Here is a 12,384-nt window from a genome sequence, read left to right on the forward strand (position 1 = left end):
AACCATATTCATGCTCAGAATGTGGGAAATGTTTCACAAGGAGGGCCTATGTTATTGTACATCAGAGAACTCACATCCCAAAGAGTCACACATCAAATAAGTCACAGTGATGATCCCCAACATGTCCTAGTTCTGAAAGAAGATATACATTATATAGTAAAACCTTTGTGAGCCCTTGACCATCACATCCACTATATAGGCAAAAATATTTGATACCCCTCCAAACAACTAAATTCAGGTGTTTCCAATGCTACAGCAAACAAAGAAATTTTAGACTATTTCAACCTTGTGGTAACATTCTGATGAAGGACCTTTTCTGTTCTAGCATGACTGTGCCCCTGTGTACAAAGCTAGCTCTATAAAGACTTAATATGATGAGTTTAGTGTGAAAGAACTTTAGTGGCCTGCACAGAACCTTGACCTCAACTGTACTAAACACAGTTGGAATAAAATGGAACACTCACTGCAAGCCAGGTCTTCTCATCCAACATCAGTACCTGACCTCAGAAATGCTCATTTCGCTGAATGGCCACATATTTCCATAGACACACTCTTAAATCTTGTTCAAAGCCCTTCCAGAAGAATGGAGGCTGTTGTAGCTACAAAGGGGAGAATTCCATATTAACGCTCATGGATTGTAAATGGGATGTCCAAAAAGTCCTTATAGGTGTGATAGTTAGGTATAGCCATATAATGTAGCTGTAAATCAAGTCTTATTAGGCAGGACCACTTAAGCAACCACCTGCATGTTCTAAATAAGGTAAACATAAGAAATGTTGCTATGCGATATATATCTACCATATCTCCAAATATCCCTGCAGCAGATGTGTATCTAATGCTAAAGCTTTTTATGTGTATCTAATGCTAAAGCTTTTTTTTAGGATAGAGTAAGAAATTATTAAAAACCGCCTATCTATGTCCCATTTTTTGCAGGGTCTACAAAATAAATAAAAAAATACTAATTATTTTAGCAGAGGTGCCCATGGTTCCAAGGGTGTATGTTTGCTGGAGATGTTGGATATTTGTAAGAAAGGTCTAGAATACCGGTCCTACTTGAAATATTCTCCTAGAATAGTCACTTTACATTTGGAAGTTGCCTGTTTTTATCTCTTCTTTAACATTTTTATTTTGTACTCTTTTAAATTTGATGTAAACACTTAATGCGGTTAGTAAAGACATCAACAAAATATTATGGCCTGACTCATTTATTCCATATTAATACAAGGTATTAATATGGAGGTATACAAGGTCAACGGAGTAATCAACAGAAGTGTATTGTAGAGGATGTGAGGGTTATATTGTATATCTAGCTTGCAAATATATTGTAGTAACCTGATAGCTTAGCTGGACACAGCTCAGTTAGTGACAGTGAGATTTAGTGCCTTACCAACATTACTTTTTTATCTTTCAATAAAATGGTTATCTACTTACATACTCTTAGCAAGCAAAAGCATGTGTAATGGTGTGTAATGCCAACGAGACCACCTCAAGATCCACAGTCCTCAGCCAGCGGTATGGGAAGCCCTCATAGCATCTAGGTTAAGGCGTTTTGAGGGCCGAGTCCTCTTCATCAGGGCCCAAAACCTTTGAGCCAAAAACCTAAGATAAAGAGGGCTCGACCCTCAAAACGCGTTAGCCTAGATGCTACGATGGCTTCCCATACTGCTGGCTGAGGACCGTGGATCTTGAGGTGGTCTTGTTGGCACCATTACACATGCTTTTGCTTGCAAAGAGTTTTTAAGTAGATAACCATTTTATTGAAAGATAAAGAAAAGTAATCTACTTACAAACTCTTTGCAAGCAAAAGCATGTGAAATGGTGCCAACAAGACCACCTCAAGATCCACAGTCCTCAGCCAGCAGTATGGGCAGCCCTCATAGCATCTAGGCTAACGCGTTTTGAGAGTCAAGCTTTCTTTATCAAAGCCAAAAAGGTTTTTGGTTTTGGCTCAAAGGTTTTGGGCCCCGATGAAGAGGGCTCTGCCCTCAAAATGCCTTAACCTAGATGCTATGGGGGCTTCCGCTGGCTGAGAACTGTGGATCTTGAGGTGGTCTTGTTGGCATTACACACCATTATACATGCTTTTTCTTGCTAAAAGTATGTAGGTAGATAACCATTTTATTGAAATATATCAATATATCAGTAATGTTGGTAATGCATTAGGTCGGTGTGCCCTTTCTTTTGTTGTTGCTTCCAAGTCCTGGACGCCCACAAGTCCTGGGCAGCAAGACCTCTGGCATCACATGCATCAGTCGGACAAGCATAGAAAAGAGAGAGAGCTACACACTAGGGATGAGCCGAACACCCCCCTGTTCGGTTCGCACCAGAACATGCGAACAGGAAAAAAGTTCGTTCGAACATGCGAACACCGTTAAAGTCTATGGGACACGAACATGAATAATCAAAAGTGCTAATTTTCAAGGCTTATATGCAAGTTATTGTCATAAAAAGTGTTTGGGGACCTGGGTCCTGCCCCAGGGGACATGGATCAATGCAAAAAAAAGTTTTAAAAACGGCCGTTTTTTCAGGAGCAGTGATTTTAATAATGCTTAAAGTCAAACAATAAAAGTGTAATATCCCTTTAAATTTCATACCTGGGGGGTGTCTATAGTGTGCCTGTAAAGGGGCGCATGTTTCCTGTGTTTAGAACAGTCTGACAGCAAAATGACATTTTGAAGGAAAAAACTCATTTAAAACTACCCGCGGCTATTGCATTGCCGACAATACACATAGAAGTTCATTGATAAAAACGGCATGGGAATTCCCCAAAGGGGAACCCCGAACCAAAATTAAAAAAAAAAAATGACGTGGGGGTCCCCCTAAATTCCATACCAGGCCCTTCAGGTCTGGTATGGATATTAAGGGGAACCCCGGCCAAAATTTAAAAAAAAAAAATGACGTGGGGTTCCCCCTAAATTCCATACCAGACCCTTCAGGTCTGGTATGGATTTTAAGGGGAACCCCGCGCCAAAAAAAAAAAAAAAAACGGCGTGGGGTCCCCCCAAAAATCCATACCAGACCCTTATCCGAGCACGCAACCTGGCAGGCCGCAGGAAAAGAGGGGGGGACAAGAGTGCGGCCCCCCCTCCCTCCTGAACCGTACCAGGCCACATGCCCTCAACATTGGGAGGGTGCTTTGGGGTAGCCCCCCAAAACACCTTGTCCCCATGTTGATGAGGACAAGGGCCTCATCCCCACAACCCTGGCCGGTGGTTGTGGGGGTCTGCGGGCGGGGGGCTTATCGGAATCTGGAAGCCCCCTTTAACAAGGTGACCCCCAGATCCCGGCCCCCCCCCCTGTGTGAAATGGTAAGGGGGTACATAAGTACCCCTACCATTTCACGAAAAAAGTGTCAAAAATGTTAAAAATGACAAGAGACAGTTTTTGACAATTCCTTTATTTAAATGCTTCTTCTTTCTTCTATCTTGCTTCATCTTCTGGTTCTTCTGGCTCTTCTGGTTCTTCTGGTTCTTCCTCCGGCGTTCTCGTCCAGCATCTCCTCCGCGGCGTCTTCTGTCTTCTTCTCCTCGGGCCGCTCCGCACCCATGGCATGGGGGGGAGGCTCCCGCTCTTCTTCTCTTCTTCTTTTCTTCTTTTCTTCTTTTCTTCTTTTCTTCTTTTCTTCTCTTCTTCTCTTCTTCTTCATTTTCTTCTCCGGGCCGCTCCGCAATCCATGCTGACATGGAGGGAGGCTCCCGCTGTGTGACGGCGCTCCTCGTCTGACAGTTCTTAAATAACGGGGGGGGGCGGGGCCACCCGGTGACCCCGCCCCCCTCTGACGCACGGTGAATTGACGGGACTTCCCTGTGGCATTCCCCGTGACGTCACAGGGAAGTCCCGTCAATTCACCGTGCGTCAGAGGGGGGCGGGGTCACCGGGTGGCCCCGCCCCCCCGTTATTTAAGAACTGTCAGACGAGGAGCGCCGTCACACAGCGGGAGCCTCCCTCCATGTCAGCATGGATTGCGGAGCGGCCCGGAGAAGAAAATGAAGAAGAAGAGAAGAAGAGAAGAAAAGAAGAAAAGAAGAAAAGAAGAAGAGAAGAAGAGAAGAGCGGGAGCCTCCCCCCCATGCCATGGGTGCGGAGCGGCCCGAGGAGAAGAAGACAGAAGACGCCGCGGAGGAGATGCTGGACGAGAACGCCGGAGGAAGAACCAGAAGAACCAGAAGAGCCAGAAGAACCAGAAGATGAAGCAAGATAGAAGAAAGAAGAAGCATTTAAATAAAGGAATTGTCAAAAACTGTCTCGTCATTTTTAACATTTTTGACACTTTTTTCGTGAAATGGTAGGGGTACTTATGTACCCCCTTACCATTTCACACAGGGGGGGGGCCGGGATCTGGGGGTCACCTTGTTAAAGGGGGCTTCCAGATTCCGATAAGCCCCCCGCCCGCAGACCCCCACAACCACCGGCCAGGGTTGTGGGGATGAGGCCCTTGTCCTCATCAACATGGGGACAAGGTGTTTTGGGGGGCTACCCCAAAGCACCCTCCCAATGTTGAGGGCATGTGGCCTGGTACGGTTCAGGAGGGAGGGGGGGCCGCACTCTTGTCCCCCCCTCTTTTCCTGCGGCCTGCCAGGTTGCGTGCTCGGATAAGGGTCTGGTATGGATTTTTGGGGGGACCCCACGCCGTTTTTTTTTTTTTTTTTTGGCGCGGGGTTCCCCTTAAAATCCATACTAGACCTGAAGGGTCTGGTATGGAATTTAGGGGGAACCCCACGTCATTTTTTTTTTTAAATTTTGGCCGGGGTTCCCCTTAATATCCATACCAGACCTGAAGGGCCTGGTATGGAATTTAGGGGGACCCCCACGTCATTTTTTTTTTTTAATTTTGGTTCGGGGTTCCCCTTTGGGGAATTCCCATGCCGTTTTTATCAATGAACTTCTATGTGTATTGTCGGCAATGCAATAGCCGCGGGTAGTTTTAAATGAGTTTTTTCCTTCAAAATGTCATTTTGCTGTCAGACTGTTCTAAACACAGGAAACATGCGCCCCTTTACAGGCACACTATAGACACCCCCCAGGTACGAAATTTAAAGGGATATTACACTTTTATTGATTGACTTTAAGTATTATTAAAATCACTGCTCCTGAAAAAACGGCCGTTTTTAAAACTTTTTTTTGCATTGATCCATGTCCCCTGGGGCAGGACCCAGGTCCCCAAACACTTTTTATGACAATAACTTGCATATTAGCCTTTAAAATTAGCACTTTTGATTTCTCCCATAGACTTTTAAAGGGTGTTCCGCGGCATTCGAATTTGCCGCGAACACCCCAAATTGTTCGCTGTTCGGTGAACTTGCGAACAGCCAATGTTCGAGTCGAACATGAGTTCGACTCGAACTCGAAGCTCATCCCTACTACACACAAACATATATTCGCAGGCACCACAACTAAGCGCAGGAGTGATATATACTGTTAACGACAGAGAGTCCAGCTTCTGGAATAAGTACAAATAATATGTGAACCTTTTGAACACCAATGTATAGAGTAGTGGATTTAATGAAAAATTTTGACTCAACTTTGTCCGTAGTTTGGCCCTTTTTATTGGTCAGCAATTATAGGTGGACCGCCCAATTTCAGTGTCTAGTTCAGTGGTGGTCAATGTTCTTGATATGGAGTGCCTCAAACACGGTCTACTACTTCAACAAAGGGTCGCACATAAAATTCTGTGAAAATTCAGTGTCGTAGACACCAGACATGCAGCAGGATATAGGCAAAGAGACTGAGAACATGATACAGAAGGTGGGCAGATTCTGTAGATGGAATATAGGAGATGGGTATAACAAAAAGGATGGTCAGAGACTGCAGAAATGGCACAAGAGATGGCCAGAGACTGTGAACATGGTAAAGGAGATGATCATGGACTGCAGACATGATGCAAGAGATGGTGGACATAATACAAGAAATGACCAGAGACTGTACACATGATATAAGAGATGGTCAAAGACTGCAAACATGATACAAGAGATGGCCAGAGACTGTGAACATGGTAAAGGAGATGATCAGAGGCTGTAGACATGATACAAGAGATGGCCAGATTCTGCAGACATGATACAATAGATGGTCAGAGACTGCAGACACGATACAAAAGATTATTATCATAGTTGCCAACAGTCCTGATTTTCCCAGGAAAGTCATCTCATTTTCATCTCCTGTATCATGTCCGCACACTCTCTGACCATCTCCAGTATCATCTTCGCACACTCTCTGACTATCTCCTTATCATTTCTGCACACTCTCTGACCATTTCCTGTATCATGTCCGCACACTCTCTGACCATTTCCTGTATCATGTACGCACTCTCTCTGACCATCTCCTGTAGCATGTCTGCACACTCTCTGACCATCTCCTGTAGCATGTCCGCACACTCTCTGACCCTCTCCTGTAGTATGCCTGCACACTCTCTGACCAACTCCTGTATCATGTCCGCACAGTCTCTGACTATCTCCTGAATTATGTCTGCACGGTCTCTGACCATGTATCATGTTTGCACAGTCTCTGACCATGTCCTATATCATGTCCGCACAGTCTCTGACCATCTCCTGCATCATGTCCAAACAGTCTCTGACCATCTCTTGTATTATGTTCGCACAGTCCCTGACCATCTCCTGTATCATGTCCGCACAGTCTCTGACCATTTCCTGTATCATGTCCACACAGTCTCTGAATATCTTCTGTATCATGTCTGCACAGTCTCTGACCATCTCTTGTAATATGTCCGCACTGTCTCTGACCATCTCCTGCATCATGTCTGCAAGGTCTCTGACCATCTCTTGTAATATGTCCACACAGTCTCTGACCATTTCCTGTACCATGTCCACACAGTCTCTGACCATGTCCTATACCATGTCCACACAGTCTGTGACCATCTCCTGTATCATGTCCACACAGTCTCTGACCATCTCTTGTATCATGTCTGCATAGTCTCTGACCATCTCCTGCATCATGTCCGCAGTCTCTGACCATCTCTTGTAACATGTCCCCACAGTCTCTGACTATTTCCTGTATCATGTCCACACAGTCTCTGACCATGTCCTGCAAAATGTCAACACAGTCTCTGACCATCTCCTGCATCCTGTCCACGCAGTCTCTGACTATCTCCTGTATCATGTCCACATAGTCTCTGACCATCTCCTGTATCATGTTCGCACAATCTCTGGCCATCTCCAGCCATCTCCTGTAGCATGTCTGCACACTCTCTGACCATCTCTTGTATCAAGTCCGCACAGTCTCTGACCATCTTCTGCGTCCTGTCCACACAGTCTCTGACTATCTCCTGAATTATGTCTGCACAGTCTCTGACCATCTCCTGTATCATGTGCGCAGAGTCTCTGACCATCTCCTGCATCCTGTCCGCACAGTCTCTGACTATCTCCTGAATTATGTCTGCACAGTCTCTGACCATCTCCTGTATCATGTGCGCAGAGTCTCTGACCATCTCCTGCATCCTGTCCGCACAGTCTCTGACTATCTCCTGAATTATGTCTGCACAGTCTCTGACCATCTCCTGTATCATGTTCGCAGAGTCTCTGACCATCTCCTGCATCCTGTCCGCACAGTCTCTGACTATCTCCTGAATTATGTCTGCACAGTCTCTGACCATCTCCTGTATCATGTGCGCAGAGTCTCTGACCATCTCCTGCATCCTGTCAGCACAGTCTCTGACTATCTCCTGAATTATGTCTGCACAGTCTCTGACCATCTCCTGTATCATGTTTGCACAGTCTCTGACTATCTTCTGTATCATGTCCATTAGGGGTGCACCGAATAGAAATTTTGGTACCAAAACCGAAAATGAAGGATGCACTAGGCCGAAAACCGATACTGAAAATGACAGTTTTTAAAAAATATTTATATTTTTATATACAGTGGGGACGGAAAGTATTCAGACCCCCTTAAATGTTTCACTCTTTGTTATATTGCAGCCATTTGCTAAAATCATTTAAGTTCATTTTTTCCCTCATTAATGTACACACAGCACCCCATATTGACAGAAAAACACAGAATTGTTGACATTTTTGCAGATTTATTAAAAAAGAAAAACTGAAATATCACATGGTCCTAAGTATTCAGACCCTTTGCTGTGACACTCATATATTTAACTCAGGTGCTGCCCATTTCTTCTGATCATCCTTGAGATGGTTCTACACCTTCATTTGAGTCCAGCTGTGTTTGATTATACTGATTGGACTTGATTAGGAAAGCCACACACCTGTCTATATAAGACCTTACAGCTCACAGTGCATGTCAGAGCAAATGAGAATCATGAGGTCAAAGGAACTGCCTGAAGAGCTCAGAGACAGAATTGTGGCAAGGCACAGATCTGGCCAAGGTTACAAAAAATTTCTGCTGCACTTAAGGTTCCTAAGAGCACAGTGACCTCCATAATCCTTAGATGGAAGACGTTTGGGACGACCAGAACCCTTCCTAGAGCTGGCCGTATGGCCAAACTGAGCTATCGGGGGAGAAGAGCCTTGGTGAGAGAGGTAAAGAAGAACCCAAAGATCACTGTGGCTGAGCTCCAGAGATGCAGTCGGGAGATGGGAGAAAGTTGTAGAAAGTCAATCATCACTGCAGCCCTCCACCAGTCGGGACCTTATGGCAGAGTGGCCCAACGGAAGCCTCTCCTCAATGCAAAACACATGAAAGCCCGAATGGAGTTTGCTAAAAAAACACCTGAAGGACTCCAAGATGGTGAGAAATAAGAGACTCTGGTCTGATGAGACCAAGATAGAACTTTTTGACCTTAATTCTAAGCGGTATGTGTGGATAAAACCAGGCACTGCTCATCACCTGTCCAATACAGTCCCAACAGTGAAGCATGGTGGTGGCAGCAGCATGCTGTGGGGGTGTTTTTCAGCTGCAGGGACAAGACGACTGGTTGCAATCAAGGAAAAGATGAATGTGGCCAAGTACAGGGATATCCTGGATGAAAACCTTCTCCAGAGTGCTCAGGACCTCAGACTGGGCCGAAGGTTTACCTTCCAACAAGACAATGACCCTAAGCACACAGCTAAAATAACAAAGGAGTGGCTTCACAACAACTCCGTGACTGTTTTTGAATGGCCCAGCCAGAGCCCTGACTTAAACCCAATTGAGCATCTCTGGAGAGACCTAAAAATGGCTGTCCACCAACGTTTACCATCCAACCTGACAGAAGTGGAGAGGATCTGCAAGGAGGAATGGCAGAGGATCCCCAAATACAGGTGTGAAAATCTTGTTGCATCTTTCCCAAAAAGACTCATGGCTGTATTAGATCAAAAGGGTGCTTCTACTAAATACTGAGCAAAGGGTCTGAATACTTAGGACCATGTGATATTTCAGTTTTTCTTTTTTAATAAATCTGCAAAAATGTCAACAATTCTGTCTTTTTCTGTCAATATGGGGTGCTGTGTGTACATTAATGAGGAAAAAAAATGAACTTAAATGATTTTAGCAAATGGCTGCAATATAACAAAGAGTGAAAAATTTAAGGGGGTCTGAATACTTTCCGTCCCCACTGTACAATTGTATTATATTCAACTTAATATTAATATCATCAATTACATTTAAATTAATATGAATTTATTGTTGGTCATCATTGGCACCTTTAGTGCAAGAAAAGCTCAATAAAATGCAGTCTCTATCCATCTCTTGTATCATGTCCACAGTCTTTAACCATCTCTTGTATCATGTCCACAGTCTCTAACCATCTCATGTATCATGTCTGCAATCTCTTACCTAAACTTAAACACATTGCTGATAGTATTAGCAAAATTTCCATTCAGTGCACCTCTAGCAGACATGATACAGGAGACGGTCAGAGACTGCAGACTTGATACAAGAGATTAATGCAGCCTCACCAGTGTCCATCAAATGCAGCTTCACCAGTGCCTGTCAGATGTAGCCTACCAGTCAGATGCAGCAGCCTGCCTGTGCCCATCAGATGCAGCAGCCTGCCTGTGCCCATCAGATGCAGCAGCCTGCCTGTGCCCATCAGATGCAGCAGCCTGCCTGTGCCCATCAGATGCAGCAGCCTGCCGGTACCCATCAGATGCAGCAACCTTCCTGTGCCCATCAGATGCAGCAGCCTGCCGGTACCCATCAGATGCAGCAACCTTCCTGTGCCCTTCAGATGCAGCAGCCTGCCTGTGCCTTTTCAGATGCAGCAGCCTGCCTGTGCCCGTCATGCAGCCCCACCAGTGCCTGTGCCCATCAGATGCATCCTGCCAGTGCACATCATATGCAGCAGCTTGCCTGTGCCCATCATGTAGCCTCACCAGTGCCTGTGCCCATCAGATGCAGCAGCCTGCCTGTGCCTGTCATGCAGCCTCACCTGTGCCCGTCAGATGCAGCAGCCTGCCTGTGCCCATCAGATGCAGCAGCCTGCCTGTGCCTGTGATGTGCAGCCTCACCTGTGCCTGTGCCCGTCGTGAAGCCTCACTAGTGCCTGTGCCTGTCATGCAGCCTCATCAGTGCCTGTGCCCATCATGCAGCCTCACCAGTGCCTGTGCCCATCATGCAGCCTCACCAGTACCTGTGCCTGTCATGCAGCCTGCCTGTGTCCGGATCAGAGCGGCGATCTTCATGTTTCACGGTGCTGAATTTGAATTGCCTGGGCCGCAGTAACAATGTCCCGCCTCCTGTGATCACGTCACACTGATTCAATGTCCCGCCGTCTATCACAGGAGGCGGGACATTGTTACTTCAGCCCAGACAATTCAGCTCCCTGACACAGGGAGATCGCCGCTCTGCAATGAGAGGAGGAGGGAGGGGAGGACATTACCCTGACCAGGATGGCAGGATGACCGTGGAGAGCAGGGGAAGGGAGAGCAGCAGTGAAGCCCAACACCATAGACCTCTCTCCCTCTTTTTCTCTCTCTCTCTCTTTCTTTCTCTCTCCCTCTCTATTCCTCTCTCTCTCCCTTTCTTTCTTTCTTTCTTTCTTTCTTTCTTTCTTTCTTTCTTTCTTTCTTTCTTTCTTTCTTTCTTTCTTTCTTTCTCCCTCCCTCCCTCTCTTTCTCTATCTCCCTCTCTCTCTTTCTCCCTCCCTTTTTCTTTCTCTCTCTCTCTCCCTCTCACGTTCTTTCTCTCTCTAACTCTTTCTTTCTCTCTCTCTTTCTAACACACTCTCTCTCCTCTCTCTCTCTCTCCATCCCTCTTTCATCTCAGACTCTAACCACGCCCCCCTCTAAGCCACACCCAAAATTTAGCATATTGTAAACCTCGCCCACTTTTTACACTGAACGCACCACTTATTTGTTTTTCACTCCAACTAGGCCACTCCTACCAATGAATGACCCACCCATAATACTAATATTAGTAATACTCCACCTACAAAGAAGTGTCCCTGAAATTGTTTTGAGAATGTTGGTAACTATGTATTAGGCCTCTTTCATAAGGCCGATCCGTTCAGTGTAACGTGTAAAGTGTAACGGAGGAAAAACCTACTTTTCCATCCGTCTGCGGATCGAATCGGGTGACGACGGACTCTACAGTCCATCATCATCCAATCCCCCATAGGGGAGAGCGGCGCTCTGATAGGTCCGTCGCTGCACAGTGTTCAGCGACGGACCTGTCATCTGCCAGCTCAGCGGGGATCGTCCATGTGAAGGAGCCCTTATTGTACAGAATTTATATACCCTGTTTCCCCGAAAATAAGACCTAGCATGATTGTCAGTGATGGCTGCAATATAAGCCCTGCCCCCCAAATAAGCCCTACCCTGTTTCCCCCGAAAATAAGCCCTACCCTGAAAATAAGACCTACAAGGACTTTAACTAGGGCTTATTTGGGGGGGTAGGGCTTATATTGCAGCCATCACCGACAATCACGCTAGGTATCATTTTCGGGGAAACAGGGTAGCATAGAGAGCTAGGAGCGCATGATACCAAAGATAGAGACTGTGTACATAATACAAGAGATGGTCAAAGACTGCAGGTACGATACAAGACATTATTATTATACAGGATTTATATAGTGTAGAGCAGTGGTGGCCCATCCATTAGGGGCGCCAGAGCGTGTGAATTACAGCGGCAGGGGTGTTTTTTGAAGCACCTGATTAGAGCCAGAGGCTCTAATAGACTTCAAAATAGGATGGGCTTGTGGCACAGAGCATTGCGCCAGGAGCTCACCCAGGTGTTACAACAGCAAATTAATATTCACTATTGAAACACTGATCCTCAATCCGGCCAATCAGAAACAGGTCTGAGACCCATTTTCCGATTGGCCGAAAAGAGAAGAGCCCCAATTGACAGCCAAGGAGGAGAGAGAAAACGGAAGCCGCCGCAATGCCCATGGAGAGCAGGGGAAGGGAGAGCAGCCGCCGGAGAAGCCCGGGAGAAGTGCACCAGACCGACTGACCGCTGAATGAACGACTGGGGTGTTACTGTTTGCCGCCCCCC

The 12,384-nt window shown here is 46.0% G+C and overlaps 1 protein-coding gene across 1 annotated transcript in view; it reads left to right on the forward strand.

Moving 5' to 3' along the window:
* LOC141106758 (uncharacterized) overlaps positions 1-1,321 on the forward strand; it is a 217,646-nt gene extending 216,325 nt beyond the window's left edge. Inside the window, 1 exon segment of the mRNA XM_073597685.1 lies at positions 1-1,321. Coding sequence (XP_073453786.1) covers positions 1-171 — 171 coding nt within the window. The 3' untranslated portion in view covers positions 172-1,321.
* The last annotated feature ends 11,063 nt before the right edge of the window (positions 1,322-12,384 follow it).

Source organism: Aquarana catesbeiana, linkage group LG08 (assembly GCF_042186555.1).
Source record: "Aquarana catesbeiana isolate 2022-GZ linkage group LG08, ASM4218655v1, whole genome shotgun sequence".
NCBI lineage: Eukaryota > Metazoa > Chordata > Amphibia > Anura > Ranidae > Aquarana > Aquarana catesbeiana.